The 24253-nt window shown below is 45.5% G+C and overlaps 1 protein-coding gene across 4 annotated transcripts in view; it reads left to right on the plus strand.

Annotated features, from left to right (window-relative positions):
- The window catches only part of LOC112231646 (lipopolysaccharide-responsive and beige-like anchor protein), a 351054-nt gene that overhangs the window by 37683 nt on the left and 289118 nt on the right, over positions 1 to 24253 (plus strand). For all 4 annotated transcript variants that reach the window (XM_042311819.1, XM_042311822.1, XM_042311821.1 and 1 more), the window contains exons 2-7: positions 4951 to 5037; positions 5337 to 5481; positions 9189 to 9289; positions 16517 to 16612; positions 20829 to 20950; positions 22532 to 22658. In XM_042311819.1, the coding sequence (XP_042167753.1) occupies positions 4951 to 5037; positions 5337 to 5481; positions 9189 to 9289; positions 16517 to 16612; positions 20829 to 20950; positions 22532 to 22658 (678 nt within the window). The remainder of the gene's footprint in view (positions 1 to 4950; positions 5038 to 5336; positions 5482 to 9188; positions 9290 to 16516; positions 16613 to 20828; positions 20951 to 22531; positions 22659 to 24253) is intronic.

Raw genomic sequence — 24253 nt, forward strand, 5'->3', positions numbered from 1 at the left:
CAGTGATCGTAGTACTTGCCCATAGAAGGCAGTTTCTATTATGTGGTTTATGAATAGCTTATCTGTTTAAAACACATATTTTACTATCTCTGGCTGTCTGACCTGTTTTTGAAAACACACACACACACACAGGCTGAGTGAAAAACAGCTCTTTGGTACTCACACACTGACCTCCCTCTAGGCCAGTGATGCCACCACTGTGGCCTCGCCCTCATGTGACTCCCCTCTCCCATCCTCTCTCCCCTGTCACCTGACTCTGATGGATGTCTGACTCGTGTAAGGCTCGTAAATCACCTGTTACTGTGGCGAGTGCTGTAGAAAACATCCATTAACACAATCCCGACTGGGTGGGGGGGGTCCCAAGATGCAAATGACTGTATGATTTATCAGCTACTGCAACGGGAGGAATGAAGGGAAGAGGGAAAGAATGTCACTGCTTTCATTTAATTTATTATATTTCACTTTATTTTATTTAACCTTTATTTAACTAGGCAAGTCGGTTAAGACATTCTTATTTGCAATGACGGCCTAACCCGGATGACTCTGGGCCAATGACGGCCTAACCCGGATGACTCTGGGCCAATGACGGATGACTCTGGGCCAATGACGGCCTAACCCGGATGACTCTGGGCCAATGACTGCCTAACCCGGATGACTCTGGGCCAATGACGGCCTAACCCGGATGACTCTGGGCCAATGACGGCCTAACCCGGATGACTCTGGGCCAATGACGGCCTAACCCGGATGACTCTGGGCCAATGACGGCCTAACCCGGATGACTCTGGGCCAATGACGGCCTAACCCGGATGACTCTGGGCCAATTGTGTGCCGCCCTATGGGACTCTCAATCATGGCCAGTTGTGATACAGCCTGGAATCGAACCAGGGTCATTCGTGACGCCTCTAGCACTGACCGCTGCGCCACTCGGGAGCCCAATGGCCAGAGAGGGGTGGACGAGGGAAGGGTGCAATCACTTTTTATATATATATATAAAAACATTTGGCACCTAACCGTCATTGCCACCACTCCACAATCACACACTTTAGGTCCTACCTCTGAGGAGTCATGGATTGGATCAGCAGCTGTATCTAAATGCCGTATTTGGTTTGTGTGTGTTTGTTAGTCTGGGATCCATGGACGTATGACATGAGCGTGTGTTTGTCGGTCTGTTATCAGTGCTTTTATCTCCTGGCTTGGTTGTCCATGGTGACAGGGGGCTACCCTGATGTCGCCCCCCCCCCCCTTCTGTTAATCCTGCTTGACTCATTTTAATGGGACAGGTTCCCATCAAACACAGCTTGAGGATATAATTTCATCCCAATCAAATTGTCTTCTCACCGCCTGTCTCATGGCAAATGGTGGCTATCCCTCTTTGCTTTCTGTCCAGTGACAGGCCCTTCTTGTCGATTCAACACCTTGCGCCCCCAGCTTACAATATTTGTTGACATGTGCGTTGTTATTTTCCTTCTTATCACTTTCTATTAGGCAGGGTTCAATCATAAAAATGTCATCGACACTATTAAATAAATGACAAATCATGACATTTATAGCTTGTACAATATATTTCCAGACACAAAGAACGTTATTCCTTCCTTAGCTATAGGTCTCCCTCTCTCTCTCACACACACACACACACACACACACGTAGATAACCTTTTCCATAACGCTGCTAAAGGTAGCATAATAAATTCATTGACATCCTGCTGGCGTGGAAATAATATGTTTCATGTTTTTGGAGGCAAAACATGTTTACACAGTGTGTGTGTGTGTGTGTGTGTGTGTGTGTGTGTGTGTGTGTGTGTGTGTGTGCGCAAACACCAGCTGAGAAACACAACACACTGGCAGCACCGAGATTAAATGAATAATATGCATGAAAGGTAAAGTAAAAGCCAGGTTTCAAACATGAAACACATAACTGACAAAACAACTCACTTAAGGGAGCAATCTAAGGGAATAGCTATCTATAAAATATCTACATTTATTTTCTTTGAATGTACTCGTTACAAATCTTGCATTTACAACAAAAATGACACGTTAAATAGGCCTAAACCTTTTGAAAGCAATCTACTACAACTACTACTAATAGAATTGGAACTGGGAAAAATGAATTTAGTATTAGCTAGAGTCTGAGTTTTATCACATCCTAGATGACAGTTCTGTATGATGTCTCTATGTTATCATAGCTGTAGGGTGATCCTGACTAAGATGTCATGTCTGCCAGCGCCAGTTGTTGCCATGACCTTACAAGATTAATGTCAGGCTCTAAATAGGCATCTCACCCAACCAGCCCTTCTGCTGTTGTGTTGCTGGTGCATTGTGTTTGAGAAGTATGGAGGTCAGAAAGAGGCTAGAGAAGACGACTACAGCCTGTATACCACTCAGGACCAGGGTATGTGAGTGAGGAGTGGAGGAGCGGATCGTACCCCATTTGATTGGGGCGCAGAGCGAGTTTCCCAAAAGCTGAAGCGTCAGCCTTCTCGCTCGCTTCACGAGCTCAGGGTATGCCCGGCCCAGCATGCATCTGTAGTCTACTTGTGTGCCACTATAGCTCCTTGATTTAGCTACTGTCATGGAGCTCACTAAATATTTTCATAAATAATCTGATAAAACACACAGGTGAAAAAGCAAGGTGACTTACAAAGATGGAAAATGAAATAAAATACTTATTACTACATGCTACTTACTACACTAACAGGAAGTAATGAGGTGGGGGGCTAGCTAAGTGTGTCATGTAGCAAAGTATTTATGAACTAAAGATCACTCCTATTATCTTTACAATAGGCCATTATTGATTTTGGCCCAATTGACCAGGCATATTACCTCTTTCAATGAGCTTTCCATTTTGCTAGGGTTATTTCACCCAAAATCGTTAAGGCCTACCTACAGAAAACAACAAAAACAGCAACAACAACAACAGCCTGACAAGAGTGGCCCAGAGGGTGTTTAGCATCCTCAGTGGCTCTGCAAGCGTGGAGAGGGTGTTCTCTGTTGCTGGCCTGCTCTCCAGGCACCAACGCATGAGCCTGAAGCCACAGACTCTGGCCAAACTCGTGTTTCTAAAAATGAATTAAAGGCATTGTAGACCGAGCCTAATAAGGCATGTTTCTTTTCATTTGTGTTTCATTTTCAGTAAGTCACAGCCTATATGTGAAATGTATAGACTATAATGATTGAATACAACATGTTGTTTAAATAATGAGAGCTTAATGTATGGCCTGGACTGCATGTCCATGTTCCCTGAAATGTATTTCTTTGCAGGCTATAGCCTTGAAATAATATAGCCTAAATAATTAATTTTCGTTATTTTCTTAAACTACCTGTCTGGCTCCTGACCTATTTATGACGTTTATATGCTGTTTAATACGACATGTAGCCTTTTTCCTTATACATGCTACACAAACTATAATCATTAATAGTTAGGTTTCAGGGTGGAATGATTTAAGCATGATCTTTAAACATATAAATTCCCTTATCACTTACCCCTTTCTTGTTGTTTATTTCAATACTTTTCATTCAAATGAAATGGTTTGGTTTCAATACTTCAAAACCATACGGTAGTTCCAGGTAGTCACAAGAATAGATGGGTGTTGGTTCAATTGGGATTTTAATGGCCTCCCGAGTGGCGCTGCGGTCTAAGGCACTGCATTGTAGTGTTTGAGTTGTCACTACAGACCCAGGTTCAATCCCAGGCTGTGTCACAGCCGACCGTGACCGGGAGACCCATGAGGCGGTGCAGAATTGGCTCAGCATCATCTGGGTTAGGGGAGGTTTTGGCAGGCCGGGATTTCCTTGTCCCATCGCGCGGTGGTGGGCCGGGCACCTGCAAGCTGTCTTCGGTCGCCAGCTGGACAGTGTTTCCTCCAACACATCGGTGCGGCTGGCTTCCGGGTGTGTCAAGAAGCACTGCGGCTTGGCCAGGGTCGTGTTTTGGAGGACGCATGGCTATCGACCTTCGCCTCTCCCGAGTCTGTAGGGGAGTTGCTGCGGTGGTACAAGACTAATTAATTGGATATCATGAAATTGGGGAGAAAAAGGGGTGAAGTACGTAATTAAGTGATTTTATGAATGGAGTGAATTTGAATTTATGAATGGAGTGAATTTGAATTTATGAATGGAGTGAATTTGAATTTATGAATGGAGTGAATTTGAATTTATGAATGGAGTGAATTTGAAGCAGCAGTTTTTTTTTTCTCCTGTGAGCAGGGAGCGGTTTTTAGTGGAGCTGTTGGGAAGGATGTGGAGTGCCGGAGCGGTCTTTCCCACCGCTCAATTCCTCTCACATACTCTGCTCAGGACCAGGCAGGGTTTTAGCCTCCGGGATGTGTTTCATTTCAGGGAGGAATGACTACCCTCCGCTGTGCCCTTGTTCACTTGTCTACACAGAATATGACCGCATTGAGGTGAAATAGGGCAGAGAGTGGAGCATCTTTCTGTATTGAAGCCCAGCCTGCTCCATTGTTCACATCTTTGTACACATCTGAGACAACTGGATTGGATAGGTAACAGCAGTATGATAGAAGCTAGGTGGAATAAAGCTCAACCCATTCCTCTAATCTAGTTGTCCAGCAGGCCTGATCCACAGAGGAGCAGCTGTTTAGAAATACACCGTCCAGCTTGGTCCAGGGATTTGGTTATACAGTTGATGTGGCCCAGGAACCTGTGCCAGGGGTTTTATGTCCTAAAAAAAAGGACATAAATAGGTGTGAGGGAAAAGCTCAGTGGCATATGCTAATCCAATTGCATTGGAGATGTTGTTTTTGACTCTGTGCTTGGATTGCGTAGGTTGATGAATCCTCTCTCTCTCCCTCCTTTCTTTCTTTCTCCCTCTTTCTCATTCTTTCTTACTTTCTCTCGCTCTCTCATTCTCTCCATCTCATTCTCTTTCTCTCACCCTCCTCTCTCCTCTCTCTTTCTTCTCTTTCTTCTCTCTCTTCTCTCCTCTCTCTCTAGTTGGTGGGGGGCCAGTTTGACCTGGAGATGAACTTCATTATCCAGGAGAAGGACAGCATTGTGTGCATGGTGGAGCTGCTGGACAAGGTGGGTGCTACACACACAAAATGAAATGGAACAATATGTATAATATAATCTATGGTGGATGAGTTGTGGCTGTACACACAGAGAAATACACAGAGAGAAATAGATTTTCTGCCAGCCCACTCATCGTGGTCTCATTGACTTGAATGGGGATCCCCGTTCTAGTAATTGTAGGCCTATTTCTATGGGTACATGTTAGCGGTGGAGGTTTGTAAAGCGCTTTGAGCATCTGGCAAATCTCTTTCTAAATCGGATCCATTATTATTATTATTATTATTATTATTATTATGTCTGGTTCCCAGTGTGAGCCCACTTGCCAGGCTGAGGTGTGGAGCATCTTCACGGCTATCCTGAAGAAGAGTGTGAGGAACCTGCAGGCCTGCACCGACACGGCCCTCATCAACCTGGTCCTGGACCGCGTGGCCCACACTGACAGCATGATCGCAGGTACTGCCACAGTAACACCAGAGGCCAAAGTCATTTCACTCCAAAATAATGAGGTCACCCCAGTTCTCAGTACAGTATTTAGCATGCTGACACCTACCTACAGGGCTGTCTAGTTCCCCTGCAGTGTGGATGATTGTCTCAGTCATAATCATTGTCCAGTGGTTCTCCAAGTCCTCTGTTTTTATACCTTTTTAAATCCAAAGTAATGACCACTGCCTCAGTCCGAATGATTCCCTACTGTACAGGTATCACCCTTATAATGAGGAAGTGAGATAGCGCTGTCTAATGCTCCTCACCTTCCCTCATCAAGCTTAGCCAGCTGATGGCACAATTCTGCGTGTGTCTGAAAAGAGACTACTTTGTCCTGCAGCAACTCAAGCACTGAGGAGGTGCGGATACCCATGGACGGACGGACGGACGGACAGACACACACGCATCATCATCATTAGATTTGGAGTGTGTGTGCAGACCTGACAACACCACTCAGCCTCGCGCTAACCCACTGCCCAGTCAGAGAAGTGACTCCCACACCAGTCAGTAGACACAGTCACCAGCTTCAATCACTCACCAGACTCTCACCCAGTTACTAATGAGGCCAAAATAACTCTTCAAAAGCTCAGTGATTGACCACTGGCCTGGCAGAGCAGGATAATCAGCCTTAGCATAATGAAACCATTAGCCCAGGGAACATTAACATGCAGTCCAGGCCAGACAGACAGACAAACCCAGGGAACATTAACATGCAGTCCAGGCCAGACAGACAGACAAACCCAGGGAACATTGACATGTAGTCCAGGCCAGACAGACAGACAAACCCAGGGAACATGGACATGCAGTCCAGGCCAGACAGACAGACAAACCCAGGGAACATGGACATGCAGTCCAGGCCAGACAGACAGACAAACCCAGGGAACATTGACATGTAGTCCAGGCCAGACAGACAGACAAACCCAGGGAACATGGACATGCAGTCCAGGCCAGACAGACAGACAAACCCAGGGAACATGGACATGCAGTCCAGGCCAGACAGACAGACAAACCCAGGGAACATGGACATGAAGTCCAGGCCAGACAGACAGACAAACCCAGGGAACATGGACATGCAGTCCAGGCCAGACAGACAGACAAACCCAGGGAACATGGACATGCAGTCCAGGACAGACAAACCCAGGGAACATGGACATGCAGTCCAGGCCAGACAGACAGACAAACCCAGGGAACATTGACATGTAGTCCAGGCCAGACAGACAGACAAACCCAGGGAACATGGACATGTAGTCCAGGCCAGACAGATAGACAAACCCAGGGAACATGGACATGCAGTCCAGGCCAGACAGACAGACAAACCCAGGGAACATGGACATGTAGTCCAGGCCAGACAGACAGACAAACCCAGGGAACATTAACATGCAGTCCAGGCCAGACAGACAGACAAACCCAGGGAACATGGACATGCAGTCCAGGCCAGACAGACAGACAAACCCAGGGAACATGAACATGCAGTCCAGGCCAGACAGACAAACCCAGGGAACATGGACATGCAGTCCAGGCCAGATAGACAGACAAACCCAGGGAACATGGACATGCAGTCCAGGCCAGACAGACAGACAAACCCAGGGAACATGGACATGCAGTCCAGGCCAGATAGACAGACAAACCCAGGGAACATGGACATGCAGTCCAGGCCAGATAGACAGACAAACCCAGGGAACATGGACATGCAGGCCAGATAGACAGACAAACCCAGGGAACATGAACATGCAGTCCAGGCCAGACAGACAAACCCAGGGAACATGGACATGCAGTCCAGGCCAGATAGACAGACAAACCCAGGGAACATGGACATGCCGTCCAGGCCAGACAGACAGACAAACCCAGGGAGCATGGATATGCAATCGACTGCACTTGCCCTGATATCTCCTTTTCACGTCGTCCTTTCAGCACGTCTCCGGCAATTATGGTGTAACCAGGCCATTGCAATATGTTTTGACTCTGCTTGGCTCAGTAGTGTGAAATGGGCATTAGGCTGTTAAATCAGACGGCCTCTCCCCCTCTCCTTCCATGGCTGGTGTGTGTCAGTCCTCTGATGCCCCGGGTCGCTCTGGCAGGCTATAGAACCTCCACAGTACCTGATGAAAATGGTCCTCCATGGCATTAGCCAGTAATGTGTCGTATTATAGGCTGAATGCCAGGGGGAGTGTGCATTGATAAGCCAATCAATACACATTACTGGCTAATGCCAGGAGGACCATTTTCATCCCAGTGAACAGAGAGAGATGTTCTATATAGAGAGAGATGCCTCCCTATAGCCAACCCCCGGAGCCCCTAGTCCCACTCAACATGCCTCAGATACCTCCTTTGTCCCACCTCCCACACATGCGGTGACCTCACCCAGCATAACTAGTGCGTCCAGAGATGCAACCTCTCTTATCATCACTCAGTGCCTGGGTTTACCTCCACTGTACCCGCACCCCACCATACCCCTGTCTGCACATTATGCCCTGAATCTGTTCTACCACGCCCAGAAATCTGCTCCTTTTATTCTATGTCCCCAACGCACTAGACGACCAGTTTTGATAGCCTTTAGCCGTACCCTTATCCTACTCCTCCTCTGTTCCTCGGGTGAAGTGGAGGTCAACCCAGGCACTCTCATTTGTTGACTTCTGTAACCGAAAAAGCCTTGGTTTCATGCATGTTAACATCAGAAGCTTCCTCCCTAAGTTAGTTTTACTCACTGCTTTAGCACACTCTGCCAACCCTGATGTCCTTGCCGTGTCTGAATCCTGGCTTAGGAAGGCCACCAAAAATTCTAAGATTTCCATCCCCAACTACAACATTTTCCGTCAAGATAGAACTGCCAAAGGGGGAGTATTTATATTTCCCTCACTAACTTTAAGCATCAGCTATCTGAGCAGCTAACTGATCGCTGCTGCTGTACACAGCCCATATGTAAATAGCCCATCCAATCTACCTACCTCATACCCTTATTGTTTTTATTTACTTTTCTGCTCTTTTGCACACCAGTATTTCTACTTGCACATCTATCAATCCAGTGTTAATTTGCTAAATTGTAATTACTACGCTACTATGGCCTATTTATTGCCTTACCTCCTTGCGCCATTTGCACACAATGTATATAGACTTTCTTTTTTTATTTTCTATTGTGTTATTGACTGTATGCTTGTTTATTTCAAGTGTAACTCTGTGTTGTTGTTTGTGTCGCACTGCTTTGCTTTGTCTTGGCCAGGTCGCAGTTGTAAATGAGAACTTGTTCTCAACTAGCCTACCTGGTGAAATAAAAAAATATTTACAATAAATAAAATAAATAAAAAAATACATTGATGGGGAATGGCATAGCATTTCTCCACATTTTCCTTAATGTGGAAATATGTGTACTCAACAAATAAAAGGTGATTTGGTTTGCATAGTATTTTAAGTGCTGAATATCTGATTTAAGTATTTTTCGATGTCCTCTTTAGTGTGAAGTGTTTTTGGTCTACTTGTAATCAATCCATAAAATGTTTTATTAGCCAAGTAACAAGAGGTCACACAACGATGTTACTTTGGTTATAGAGGTTCTGGAACATCCCTCTGTATGTGTTTTGCTTTTCACTTGGACTCTGTTCAAGTCCATTGTTAGGCTGTGGTCAGTTTCCCCTCTTCACATATGTCATGTTTAACCTGTGTGTGTCCCTTCCCTCTTCCAGACCTGATGGTGGACATGCTAGGAGTGCTGGCCAGCTACAGCATCACAGTCAAGGAGCTGAAGTTGTTCTTCAGCAAACTGCAAGGAGAGAAAGGCCAATGGGTAATTCAACTAGTCGAACCTTCATTCCGTACCGGCCTGTCATATTTGTCTTGTAGAGAGCATGGGGAATGTGCTAGCATCACTTCAACTGGTGGCCTATACACGTCCTTTTAGCCTCTCTGTGCTCTGGTACGATACATCACACTGTGTAGTGCAGACACACCATCGCTGTCTATTGGGCTAATCCAAAAAACAGTACTGTATTATTAATGTGTAATATCTTGAGGAAGTTGCGTCTTAGCTCTCATATATGAAGGCAGTTTTATCATTCTACCTTCTACTGGGTAATGTTATGATTTAAGGAGAGGGTAAACTGATCTTTGATCAGTGTTTGGAATTAAATCACACACATTTAACAGTTGAACATAAATAGGATAGTACTATCATTCGTTAAAAATAGTATCTACAGTGGGACAAAAAAGTATTTAGTTAGCCACCAATTGTGCAAGTTCTCCCACTTAAAAATATGAGAGAGGCCTGTAATTTTCATCATAGGTACACTTCAACTATGACAGAGAAAATTAGAAAAAAAATCCAGAAAATCACATTGTAGGATTTTTAATGACTTTATTTGCAAATTATGGTAGAAAATAAGTATTTGGTCAATAACAAAAGTTTATATCAATACTTTGTTATATACCCTTTGTTGGCAATGACAGAGGTCAAACGTTTTCTGTAAATCTTCACAAGGTTTTCACACACTGTTTCTGGTATTTTGGCCCATTCCTCCATGCAGATCTCCTCTAGAGCAGTGATGTTTTGGGGCTGTTGCTGGGCAACACGAACTTTCAACTCCCTCCAAAGATTTTCTATGGGGTTGAGATCTGGAGACTGGCTAGGCCACTCCAGGACCTTGAAATGCTTCTTACGAAACCACTCCTTCGTTGCCCGTGCTGTGTGTTTGGGATCATTGTCATGCTGAAAGACCCAGCCACGTTTCATCTTCAATGCCCTTGCTGATGGAAGGAGGGTTTCACTCAAAATCTCACGATTCATGGCCCCACTCATTCTTTCCTTTACACGGATCAGTCGTCCTGGTCCCTTTGCAGATAAACAGCCCCAAAGCATGATGTTTCCACCCCCATGCTTCACAGTAGGTATGGTGCTCTTTGGATGCAACTCAGCATTCTTTGTCCTCCAAACACGACGAGTTGAGTTTTTACCAAAAAGTTATATTTTGGTTTCATCTGACCATATGACATTCTCCCAATCTTCTTCTGGACCATCTAAATGCTCTCTAGCAAACTTCAGACGGGCCTGGACATGTACTGGCTTAAGCAGGGGGACACGTCTGGCACTGCAGGATTTGAGTCCCTGGCGGCGTAGTGTGTTACTGATGGTAGGCTTTGTTACTTTGGTCCCAGCTCTCTGCAGGCCATTCACTAGGTCCCCCTGTGTGGTTCTGGGATTTTTGCTCACCGTTCTTGTGATCATTTTGACCCCACGGGGTGAGATCTTGCGTGGAGCCCCAGATCGAGGGAGATTATCAGTGGTCTTGTATGTCTTCCATTTCCTAATAATTGCTCCCACAGTTGATTTCTTCAAACCAAGCTGCTTACCTATTGCAGATTCAGTCTTCCCAGCCCGGTGCAGGTCTACAATTTTGTTTCTGGTGTCCTTTGACAGCTCTTTGGTCTTGGCCATAGTGGAGTTTGGAGTGTGACTGTTTGAGTTTGTGGACAGGTGTCTTTTATACTGATAACAAGTTCAAACAGGTGCCATTAATACAGGTAACGAGTGGAGGACAGAGGAGCCTCTTAAAGAAGAAATTACAGGTCTGTGAGAGACAGAAATCTTGCTTGTTTGAAGATGACCAAATACTTATTTTCCACCATATTTTGCAAATAAATTCATTAAAATTCTTTCAATGTGATTTTCTGGATTTTTTTTCCTCATTTTGTCTGTCATAGTTGAAGTGTACCTATGATGAAAATTACAGGCCTCATCTTTTTAAGTGGGAGAACTTGCACAATTGGTGGCTGGCTAAATACTTTTTTGCCCCACTGTATACTCAAGATACATTAGTGATTATAAAGTTGAGGAATAATTTGTTTTCCAACCTGAGTTTTGTAGTTTTCCACCAAGACAGCCTGAGCAGTCTTGCCTAGCAGGGTGGAGTCAGTACAGTAACAGTGGGAAGTCAGCCTGGACAGTCTTGCCTAGCAGGGTGGATTCAGTACAGTACAGTGGGAAGACAGCCTGGACAGTCTTGCCCAGCAGGGTGGAGTCAGTACAGTGGGAAGACAGCCTGGACAGTCTTGCCTAGCAGGGTGGAGTCAGTACAGTAGCCCTTGTGTAAAAACAGCAGATCTAGTAGGTTGTACCATGAATTATCCACTGAGTCCCTGCACCATTGAGAGAGAATAATTTACTCACTGCTTTAGCACACTCTGCCAACCCTGATGTCCTTGCCGTGTCTGAATCCTGGCTTAGGAAGGCCACCAACATTTTTGAGATTTCCATACCCAACTACAACATTTTCCGTCAAGATAGAACTGCAAAAGGGGGAGGAGTTGCAGACTACTGCAGAGAGAGCCTGCAAAGTAATGTCATACTTTGCAGGTCCATACCCAAACAGTTCGAACTACTAATTAAAAAAATTACTCTCTCCAGAAATAAGTCTCTCACTGTTGCCGCCTGCTACCGACCCCCCTCAGCTCCCAGCTGTGCCCTGGACACCATTTGTGAACTGATCGCCCCCCATCTAGCTTCAGAGTTTGTTCTGTTAGGTGACCTAAACTGGGATATGCTTAACACCCCGGCAGTCCTACAATCTAAGCTAGATGCCCTCGATCTCACACAAATCATCAAGGAACCCACCAGGTACAACCCTAAATCTGTAAACAAGGGCACCCTCATAGACGTTATCCTGACCAACTGGCCCTCCAAATACACCTCCGCTGTCTTCAATCAGGATCTCAGCGATCACTGCCTCATTGCCTGTATCCGCTACGGGTCCACAGTCAAACGACCACCCCTCATCACTGTCAAACGCTCCCACTTCTGCGAGCAGGCCTTTCTAATCGACCTGGCCCGGGTATCCTGGAAGGATATTGACCTCATCCCGTCAGTTGAGGATGCATGGTCATTCTTTAAAAGTAACTTCCTCACCATCTTAGATAAGCATGCTCCGTTCAAAAAAATGCAGAACGAAGAACAGATATAGCCCTTGGTTCACTCCAGACCTGACTGCGCTCAACCAGCACAAAAACATCCTGTGGCGGACTGCAACAGCATCGAATATTCCCCGAGATATGCAACTGTTCAGGGAAGTCAGGAACCAATACATGCAGTCAGTCAGGAAAGCAAAGGCCAGCTTTTTCAAGCAGAAATTTGCATCCTGTAGCTCTAACTCCAAAAAGTTCTGGGACACTGTAAAGTCCATGGAGAACAAGAGCACCTCTTCCCAGCTGCCCACTGCACTGAGGCTAGGTAACACTGTCACCACCGATAAATCCATGATAATCAAAAACTTTAACAAGCATTTCTCAAAGGCTGGCCATGCCTTCCTCCTGGCTACTCCAACCTCGGCCAACAGCCCCCCCCGCAGCTACTCGCCCAAGCTTCCCCAGCTTCTCCTTCACCCAAATCCAGATAGCAGATGTTCTGAAAGAGCTGCAAAACCTGGACCTATACAAATCAGCTGGTCTTGACAATCTGGACCCTCTATTTCTGAAACGATCCACCGCCATTGTCGCAACCCCTATTACCAGCCTGTTCAACCTCTCTTTCATATCGTCTGAGATCCCCAAGGATTGGAAAGCTGCTGCAATCATCCCCCTCTTCAAAGGGGGAGACACCCTGGACCCAAACTGTTAAAGACCTATATACATCCTGCCCTGCCTATCTAAGGTCTTCGAAAGCCAAGTCAACAAACAGATCAATGACCATCTCGAATCCCACCGTACCTTCTCCGCTGTGCAATCAGGTTTCCCGAGCCGGTCACGGGTGCACCTCAGCCACGCTCAAGGGACTAAACGATATCATAACCGCCATCGATAAAAGACAGTACTGTGCAACCGTCTGTGCAGCCGTCTTCATCGACTTGGCCAAGGCTTTCGACTCTGTCAATCATATTCTCATATTCTTATCGGCAGACTCCGTAGCCTCGGTTTTTCTAATAACTGCCTTGCCTGGTTCACCAAGTACTTTGCAGACAGAGTTCAGTGTGTCAAATCGGAGGGCATGTTGTCTGGTCCTCTGGCAGTCTCTATGGGGGTGCCACAGGGTTCAATTCTTGGGCCAACTCTTTTCTCTGTATATATCAATGATGTTGCTCTTGCTGCGGGTGATTCCCTGATCCACTTCTACGCAGACGACACCATTCTGTATACTTCTGGCCCTTCCTTGGACACTGTGCTATCTAACCTCCAAACGAGCTTCAATGCCATACAACACTCCTTCCGTGGCCTCCAACTGCTCTTAAACGCTAGTAAAACCAAATGCATGCCATCCATTTTGTTACTAAAGCACCTTACACCACCCACCACTGCGACCTGTATGCTCTAGTCGGCTGGCCCTCACTACATATTCGTCGCCAGACCCACTGGCTCCAGGTCATCTACAAATCCATGCTAGGTAAAGCTCCGCCTTATCTCAGTTCACTGGTCATGATGGCAACACCCACCCGTAGCACGCGCTCAAGCAGGTGTATCTCACTGATCATCCCTAAAGCCAACACCTCATTTGGCCGCCTTCCAGTCCTCTGCTGCCTGTGACTGGAACAAATTGCAAAAATCACTGAAGTTGGAGACTTATCTCCCTCACCAACTTCAAACATCTGCTATCTGAGCAGCTAACCGATCGCTGCAGCTGTACATAGTCCATCGGTAAATAGCCCACCCAATTTACCTACCTCATCCCCATACTGTTTTTATTTATTTACTTTTCTGCTATTTTGCACACCAGTATCTCTACCTGCACATGACCATCTGATCATTTATCACTCCAGTGTTAATCTGCAAAATTGTAATTATTCGCCTACCTCCTCATGCCTTTTGCACACAATGTATATAGACTCTTTAAAAAAAAATTCTACTGTTATTGACTTTATTGTTTACTCCATGTGTAACTCTGTTGTTGTCTGTTCACACTGCTATGCTTTGTCTTGGCCAGGTCGCAGTTGTAAATGAGAACTTGTTCTCAACTAGCCTACCTCATTAAATAAAGGTGAAATAAAAATAAATAAATAGGGAGGCCCATTGATCAGTGTGGAATCAGATTGTCAACGAAATGGGGCAATCTGCTTTTGTGCTTCTCCATTTCCACACACACACACACACACACACACACACACACTCAGACACTCTGCTAGCTCTGTGAAATATTATCTGAGGGGGTTGGCAAGAGATGATGCGTCTATCAGGAGTCTCTCCCTCACAGGATTTGAACAGAGTGAACACAGTGTGATATGCTTACTGCAGCCTCCACAGAATTTAAACTGACAGAGGCCTTGTCGGAAGAAAAGCTCATCAATATATTATGGAAGTTTATCAACGTTGATCACGGTTCCGTGGGTTTTGATTTACATTTGGGTTGAAAGGAAGGGGGTCTGATCTAAAGCGGTGACCTTGCAGCATCAATGGGAATGTAAAGTAGATCAACAGAACTACTGTATTCTCAGTATAATGTCTCTAGAGAGTTCTCAACGAGATGTTGACTTGGTTAGTAGAGGTCAATATAGAAAAGTAGAAAATAGACCTGGACTCTAGTTGTGGAGATGTTGGTGTGTTTGTTTTGCTTGCTTACCTGCCTGTGAACTTGAACATGTACGTTCAGGAAGTGTTCAGACCCCCTTGCCTTTTTCCACATTTTGTTACGTTGCCGCCCTATTTTAAAATTGATTCAATTGTTTTTTTCCTCAATCGACACACAATATCCCTTAATGGCAAAGCAAAAATAGGTTTTTAGACATTTAAAAAAATGTGCATAAGTATTCAGACCCTTCACACAGTACATTGCTGAATCACCTTTGGCAGTGACTACAGCCATGTGTTTTCTTAGGTTTGACGCTACAAGCTTGGCACACCTTTATTTGGGGAGTTTCTCCCATTCTTCTCTATAGATCCACTCAAGCTCTGTCAGGTTGGATTCCTGCATTGTCTTGGCTGTGTGTCTGAGGTCCTGAGCCGTCTGTAGCAGGTTTTCGTCACGGATCTCTCTGCTCCGTTCATCTATCCCTCGATCCTGACTAGTCTCCCAGTCCCTGCCACTGAAAAATGTCCCCACAGCATGATGCTGCCACCACCATGCTTCAACTTAGAGATGGTGCCAGGTTTCCTCAAGACGTGGCGCTTGGCATTCAGGCCAAAGAGTTCAATTTTGGTTTCATCAGACCAAAAAATCTTGTTTCTCATGGTCAGAGTTCTTTAGGTGCCTTTTGCCAAACTCAAAGCGGGCTGTCATGTGCCTTTTTACTGAGGAGTGGTTTCCGTCTGGCCACTCTACCATAAAGGGCTGATTGGTGGAGTGCGGCAGAGATGGTTGTCCTTCTGGAAGGTTCTCCCATCTCCACAGAGGAACTCTAGATCTCTGTCAGAGTGACCATCGGGTTCTTGTTCACCTCCCTGACCAAGCCCTTTCCCACCGATTGCTCAGTTTGGCCAGGCGGCCAGCTCTCGGCAGAGTCTTAGTGGTTCCAAACTTCTTCCATTTAAGAATGATGGAGGCCACTGTGTTCTTTGGGACCTTGAATGCTGCAGACATTTTTTGGGTACCCTTCCCCAGATCTGTGCCTCGACACAATCCTGTTTCGGAGCTCTACAGACAATTCCATCCACCTCATGGCTTGGTTTTTGCTCTGATATGTACTGTCAGCTGTGGGACCTTATATAGACAGGTGTGTGCCTCTCTAAATCATGTCCAATCAATTGAATTTACAAAGATATCCAAACAAGTTGTAGAAATATCTCAAGGATGATCAACGGAACCCGGATGCACCGGAGCCCAAATGAGTCTCATAGTGAAGGGTCTGAATACTTGTGTAAATAAGATTTGTATTTGTAATACATTTGCAAAATGTATAAAAACCTGTTTTTGCTTTGTCATTATGGGGTATTGTGTGTAGATTGGTGAGGATTTTTTGTATTTCATCAATTTTAAGGCTGTAACGTAACAAAATGTGGGAACAGGGAAGGTGTCTGAATACTCTCCCGACTGTACTTGTGCATGCGGTGCACCCTCATCAAAGTCTGTGGCCTCTCATCTTGTGCATGTTCTTCCCTCCAGCCTCCCCATGCGGTGAAGCTGCTGTCTGTCCTGAGGAGCATGGCCCACCGGAACGGACCTGACTCCTTCTTCAGCTTCCCAGGGAAGAGTGCTGCTGTGAGTACAGTGACAACTCAATACACCTCCACATGTATACCGGAGTCTCAGACTGATCGTTAGAAGACAGTATAGTACTCACCACCCAACTAGACTACAGTCTGACGCTACACCTGGTACGACACTATTCCCCTAAGCACTGTTCAAGTAGTGCACTATGTAAGGTAAAAGTTGTCAGACTTATAGTGACTGGTATGAGTCTCGGTGAACACGGTGTCTACGGTAAGGTAGTGGTATTTACAGCACCTCTGGATAGCTTCTAAATGGGCTACATCCTCTTGTGCTCGACTTCCCACATGATCCAAGGCCGGACACATTAGCAATAACTAAGATAATGCATCCTGAATTGCCTATAAGATCTGACCCAGCACACATCTTGGCTTCTATATCCTATAATGCCAAGGTTTACCAACCATATGTAGCTTGGGTCATACTGTGTTTCTGTGTGTGTTGAATAAGCAGCATGGGAAGAGAGGAGGAGCACAGATGCTAGCTAATCTTCCTCTGTTCTCCTTCTCCTCCCTTTATTCTAATGCTCCTAGCCATCTCTGTTCTTCTCCTCCCTTCATTCTAATGCTCCTAGCAGTCTTCCCTCTGTTCTCCTCCTCCCTTCATTCTAATGCTCCTAGCTGTCTTCCCTCTGTTCTCCTTGTCCTCCCTTCATTCTAATGCTCCTAGCTGGCTTCCCTCTGTTCTTCTCCTCCCTTCATTCTAATGCTCCTAGCAGGCTTCCCTCTGTTCTTCTCCTCCCTTCATTCTAATGCTCCTAGCCGTCTTCCCTCTGTTCTTCTCCTCCCTTCATTCTAATGCTCTTAGCAGTCTTCCTCTGTTCTTCTCCTCCCTTCATTCTAATGCTCTTAGCAGTCTTCCTCTGTTCTCCTCCTCCCTTCATTCTAATGCTCTTAGCAGTCTTCCCTCTGTTCTTCTCCTCCCTTCATTCTAATGTTCCTAGCAGTCTTCCTCTGTTCCTCTCCTCCCTTCATTCTAATGCTCCTAGCCGTCTTCCCTCTGTTCTTCTCCTCCCTTCATTCTAATGCTCTTAGCAGTCTTCCTCTGTTCTTCTCCTCCCTTCATTCTAATGCTCCTAGCCGTCTTCCCTCTGTTCTTCTCCTCCCTTCATTCTAATGCTCCTAGCCGTCTTCCCTCTGTTCTTCTCCTCCCTTCATTCTAATGCTCCTAGCCGTCTTCCCTCTGTTCTTCTCCTCCCTTCATTCTAATGCTCCTAGCCGTCTCTGTTCTTCTCCTCCCTTCATTCTAATGCTCCTAGCTGTCTTCCCTCTGTTCTCCTCCCTTCATTCTAATGCTCCTAGCCATCTGCCCTCTGTTCTTCTCCTCCCTTCATTCTAATGCTCCTAGCTGTCTTCCCTCTGTTCTCCTTGTCCTCCCTTCATTCTAATGCTCCTAGCCGGCTTCCCTCTGTTCTTCTCCTCCCTTCATTCTAATGCTCCTAGCAGGCTTCCCTCTGTTCTTATCCTCCCTTCATTCTAATGCTCCTAGCCGTCTTCCCTCTGTTCTTCTCCTCCCTTCATTCTAATGCTCCTAGCCGTCTTCCCTCTGTTCTTCTCCTCCCTTCATTCTAATGCTCGTAGCCGTCTTCCCTCTGTTCTTCTCCTCCCTTCATTCTAATGCTCCTAGCCGTCTTCCCTCTGTTCTTCTCCTCCCTTCATTCTAATGCTCCTAGCCGTCTCCGAACTCATTCTCACCCCTTCCTTCTCATAGCAGCAATCCCTAAGCTGCTTTTTCCAATACCTTTTTTATCTATCCAGCCATTCAGACAGCCAGCCAGCCATGTGATTTAGTGAGTGAAAGTATAACATATAAATCCCCTGGGAATGTTCTGTTATTCCCCTCTCTTTCTCTTAAAATAGAGCAGTATTCTAATACACTTCCTTGTATCAATGGGTTTAAAAGTGTGGACTTAGTGAAGCTAACTCAGTTAAGATGCTCTTGCTGACGTCTTCAAGGTAATGAAGGATGACAACTTATCAGACGTAGTCCCAGCTATGATTTCATACAGTGGGGGGAAAAAGTATTTAGTCAGCCACCAATTGTGCAAGTTCTGCCACTTAAAAAGATGAGAGAGGCCTGTAATTTTCCTCATAGGTACACTTCAACTATGACAGACAAATTGAGAATTTTTTTCTCCAGAAAATCACATTGTAGGATTTTTAATTAATTCATTTGAAAATTATGGTGGAAAATAAGTATTTGGTCAATAACAAAAGTTTATATCAATACTTTGTTATATACCCTTGGATGGCAATGACAGAGGTCAAACATTTTCTGTAAGTCTTCACAAGGTTTTCACATACTGTTGCTGGTATTTTGGCCCATTCCTCCATGCAGATCTCCTCTAGAGCAGTGATGTTTTGGGGCTGTTGCTGGGCAACACAAACTTTCAACTCCCTCCAAAGATTTTCTATGGGGTTGAGATCTGGAGACTGGCTAGGCCACTCCAGGACCTTGAAATGCTTCTTACGAAGTCACTCCTTCGTTGCCCGGGCGCTGTGTTTGGGATCATTGTCATGCTGAAAGACCTAGCCACGTTTCATCATCAATGCCCTTGCTGATGGAAGGAGGTTTTCACTCAAAATCTCACGATACATGGCCCCATTCATTCTTTCCTTTACACGGATCAGTTGTCCTGGTCCCTTTGCAGATAAACAGCCCCAAAGCATGATGTTTCCACCCCCATGCTTTACAGTAGGTATTGTGTTCTTTGGATGCAACTCAGCATTCTTTGTCCTCCAAACACGACGAGTTGAGTTTTTACCAAAAAGTTATATTTTGGTTTCATCTGACCATATGACATTCTCCCAATCTTCTTTTGGATCATCCAAATGCTCTCTAGCAAACTTCAGACGGGCCTGGACATGTACTGGCTTAAGCAGGGGGACACGTCTGGCACTGCAGGATTTGAGTCCCTGGCGGCGCAGTGTGTTTCTGATGGTAGGCTTTGTTACTTTGGTCCCAGCTCTCTGCAGGTCATTCACTATAGGTCCCCCCGTGTGGTTCTGGGATTTTTGCTCACCGTTCTTGTGATCATTTTGACCCCACGGGGTGAGATCTTGCGTGGAGCCCCAGATCGAGGGAGATTATCAGTGGTCTTGTATGTCTTCCATTTCCTAATAATTGCTCCCACAGTTGATTTCTTCAAACCAAGCTGCTTACCTATTGCAGATTCAATCTTCCCAGCCTGGTGCAGGTCTTCAATTTTGTTTCTGGTGTCCTTTGACAGCTCTTTGGTCTTGGCCATAGTAGAGTTTGGAGCGTAACTGTTTGAGGTTGTGGACAGGTGTCTTTTATACTGATAACATGTTCAAACAGGTGCCATTAATACAGGTAATGAGTGGAGGACAGAGGAGCCTCTTAAAGAAGAAGTTACAGGTCTGTGAGAGACAGAAATCTTGCTTGTTTGTAGTTGACCAAATACTTATTTTCCACCATGATTTGCAAATAAATTCATTAAAAATCCTACAATGTGATTTTCTGGATTTTTTTTCTCCTCATTTTGTCATAGTTGAAGTGTACCTTTGATGGAAATTACAGGCCTCTCTCATCTTTTTAAGTGGGAGAACTTGCACAATTGGTGGCTGACTAAATACTTTTTTGCCCCACTGTATCTTAGGCGATGAAGGACGACGTCATGAAGGACGATGTCATAGCCTTATGTATGCTACGTTTTAACTGTGTATCTCCGTCTCGGACCTTTACCCTTCACTATTTTCTCAATGAGTCTCACCTGACTGCTGTCTTCACCTGTATGTGGCCATGGTACATTTGACTGTACAGTACCTGGGCTAGATAGCTAACTATAGAGAGAATCATGTCTGCTCACATTTTGTCTTACAATTGCTGTCTGGAACACTCACATTGTATGTAGAAATTGAGTGAGTGTGTGTGTGTGTGCGCTGTATGTCTCTGTGTACCCTTCCATTGCCATGGTGACGGTGCCCTTTGGTGAGGGTGAGCTCTGGGCTGCCATAAGAGGGTCTGTGATTGGTGTGTGTGCGGTGGAGACTGAGCACGAAGCACACGTCTTCCCCTTGCTGTGAATCTGGCTAATGAGGCAGGAAGCCCTCTGGATAGACACACACATGAACAACTCCATCCCTTCCTTCTTGGACCCACTGTAGTCTAGGTCACACTACTCACTATCCTATTTCTAAAACCATTCTTTCTCAACTCATTGAGCTAACCGTTTGTCTCCTCACAGGCTATAGCTCTGCCCCCTATAGCCAAATGGCCGTACCAGAGTGGATTCACCTTCCACACGTGGCTCCGCATGGATCCAATCAACAACATCAATGTTGACAAGGACAAGCCTTACCTGTACTGGTGAGTTACATACACCAGGCGTCCATGCTGGAGATCAACTCCACTGCACTCGGCGACTGCAGACTGACTAGGAATCACCTTGCATCCTAAATGGCGAATCATTGTGGTTTGTTGACCAGTCAGTCTGTAGCCACCGACTAATGTCGTCCGTCTCGTACACCCAAGCTAACACTGACACAACTTACTGCTGCTTGATCTGTTCTCTTTCTCTATGCAAATGATGTCTTTACTCATCTCCTGACTTGATACCCATGTATACATTTTGTATGGATAATCCGATATTATTCAGGTGTATTCAAATAGAATTTGGCTCATACCGTTGTTCCCTTTCTGTGTGTGTGTTTGTGTGTGTGTGTGTGTGTGTGTGTGTGTGTGTATACTGTATTTGCATGCCAAGGAAAGTTATTTGATTTCTTTTCCCCTTGTTCATCAAAATTGTAGGATGAAGTCATCCCCAAATTGTAAAAAAAAAAACTGACATCAGAGAGAGGCTTAATACACACACACACACACACACACACACACACACACACACACACACACACACACACACACACACACACACACACACACACACTACCAGATGAAGTAGGCATACTCATGCAATGTCTCTCCCTCTCTGTTTCCATTTACCTCTCTCTCATCCTCTCTCCTCTCTCTCCTCTCTCTCTCTCCTCTCTCTCCTCTCTCTCTCTCCTCTCTCTCCCCTTACTCTTTCCTCTCTCTCCCCTTACTCTTTCCTCTCTCTCCTCTCTCTCCCCTTACTCTTTCCTCTCTCTCCTCTCTCTCCCCTTACTCTTTCCTCTCTCTCCTCTCTCTCCCCTTACTCTTTCCTCTCTCTCCTCTCTCTCCCCTTACTCTTTCCTCTCTCTCCTCTCCTCTCTCCTCACTCTTTCCTCTCTCTCTCTCCTCTCTCTCCTCTCTTTCCTCTCTCTCCCCTTACTCTTTCCTCTCTCCCCTCACTCTCCCCTCACTCTTTCCTCTCTCTCTCCTCTCTCTCTCCTCTCTCTTTCCCCTTACTCTTTCCTCTCTCTCCCCTTACTCTTTCCTCTCTCCATTCTTCCCTCTCTCTCTCAGGGACAGTAAATCAGTGCCTCACTCGTTCCTATTTTCAGCCAATAATTAATTTCTGTCAAAAAATCGAATTGATGTGCCGGGATTTGGTGGGCCTTCTGTTTGGTGGGCCTTCTGAAAGTGATAACCAATCACACACAGCCAGCCAGCTGGAGGCAGAAAAGTCTGTAGTAAAACTCCTTCAGACTCTGCCCTTTTAAAAAGAGATTAGTTCACTAAATCACACACAGCGACCGCCGGGGCCCCTGATCGCTCAGAACACAGACACCCACAAATGGGAATTTGTTGTGAAGTTGACAAATGATTGAGGCTTTCGCCATCTCTGTCTCTCCTCCGTTTTCAAAGTGTTTTTAAAATTTGTATGTTTGAATGATTTATTGGCAGGTTGACTTGTCTCAACCCCCGTCTGCCCTTGAGTGTTAGACTGTGTTAAAGTGAGCCGTCACGCTCACTAACTGAAATCAGTTTTTTCTTATTTTTGTCTTTTTCTTCCCTCTCTTCCTGTAGTTTTCGCACCAACAAAGGTCTGGGATACTCTGCACACTTTGTGTGCGGCTGTTTGATTGTGACCTCGTTAAAGTCCAAGGGGAAGGGATTCCAGCACTGTGTGAAATATGACTTCAAACCACAGAAGGTAGGCAGACGGCGAGGCCGGCCGACAGACAGACACGGTCCTGTGGGAGAGACACACAAACCTAGCACTCATAAAACATAGAAACACGTGCTAAGTAGGACACACAAACATGTTCTCTTTCGCATAGGACACACAGAGAACAAATTGTACGCAGGCATAGTACACATACACTGCCCTCTCGTCTAGGCCTTTTGGGTTGAAGCATAGTCATTTGGCCCTTCCTCTGGGGGCCAGTAATGTCAGAGCAGAACAGTGAAAAAAGGATAGCAGGAACGAGAGAGAGGGATGATGTAATGGGGCACGACACACAGCCAGACCATAGCACCCAGACCCAGTCAAGCCCAACAGCATCTGTGAGATCCATGGTGCCCCTGGCCAATTAAAACTCCCCTTGTTATCCCCCGGAGTGGAACAACGCTACTCTACTTCCTCATCAGACTCAGAACCTCATTCTATCTTTAGGCCTCTGTATTCCACAGTCGGTCTTATCTCCCAAGCTGTCTGCCTGGTAACTCTAATAACCTATTTCACTGGATTCTTCCAATGTCTGACAGAAATCTGAGCAGCCGATGTAGGTGGGATTGTAGCCCAAGGGGTTTAGGAGCTGATCGGGCGATGTCCCATGTCTCATAAGGGTAACTCTGTGAATGCAGCCAGGAATGAGGCTAAAATTAAGTTGTTGTTTCAGTGGTACATAATGACCAATGGTGGTTAAGTTGTTGTTTCAGTGGTACATAATTACCATTGGTGGGTAAGCTGTTGTTTCAGTGGTACATAATGGCCAATGGTGGTTAAGTTGTAGTTGTTTCAGCGGTACATGGTGACTATGGTGGCTAAGTTGTTGTTTGTCTTTCAGTGGTACATGGTGACCATGGTGGTTAAGTTGTTGTTTGTCTTTCAGTGGTACATGGTGACCATGATGGTTAAGTTGTTGTTTCAGTGCTACATAATGACCAATGGTGGCTAAGGTGTTGTTTGTGGTACATAATTACCAATGGTGTTTCAGTGGTACATGGTGACCATGGTGGTTAAGTTGTTGTTGTTTCAGTGGTACATGGTCACCATGGTGGTTAAGTTGTTGTTTCAGTGGTACATGGTGGTTAAGTTGTTGTTTGTCTTTCAGTGGTACATGGTGACCATGGTGGTTAAGTTGTTGTTTGTTGTTGTTTCAGTGGTACATGATAACCATGGTGGTTAAGTTGTTGTGTGTTGTTGTTTCAGTGGTACATGGTGACCATGGTGATTAAGTTGTTGTGTTGTTTCAGTGGTACATGGTAACCATGGTGGTTAAGTTGTTGTTTCAGTGGTACATGGTGGTTAAGTTGTTGTTTGTCTTTCAGTGGTACATGGTGACCATGGTGGTTAAGTTGTTGTTTGTTGTTTCAGTGGTACATGATAACCATGGTGGTTAAGTTGTTGTGTGTTGTTGTTTCAGTGGTACATGGTGACCGTGGTGGTTAAGTTGTTCTGTGTTGTTGTTTCAGTGGTACATGATAACCGTGGTGGTTAAGTTGTTGTGTGTTGTTGTTTCAGTGGTACATGATGACCATGGTGATTAAGTTGTTGTGTTGTTTCAGTGGTACATGGTAACCATG

Source organism: Oncorhynchus tshawytscha, linkage group LG34 (assembly GCF_018296145.1).
Source record: "Oncorhynchus tshawytscha isolate Ot180627B linkage group LG34, Otsh_v2.0, whole genome shotgun sequence".
Lineage (NCBI taxonomy): Eukaryota > Metazoa > Chordata > Actinopteri > Salmoniformes > Salmonidae > Oncorhynchus > Oncorhynchus tshawytscha.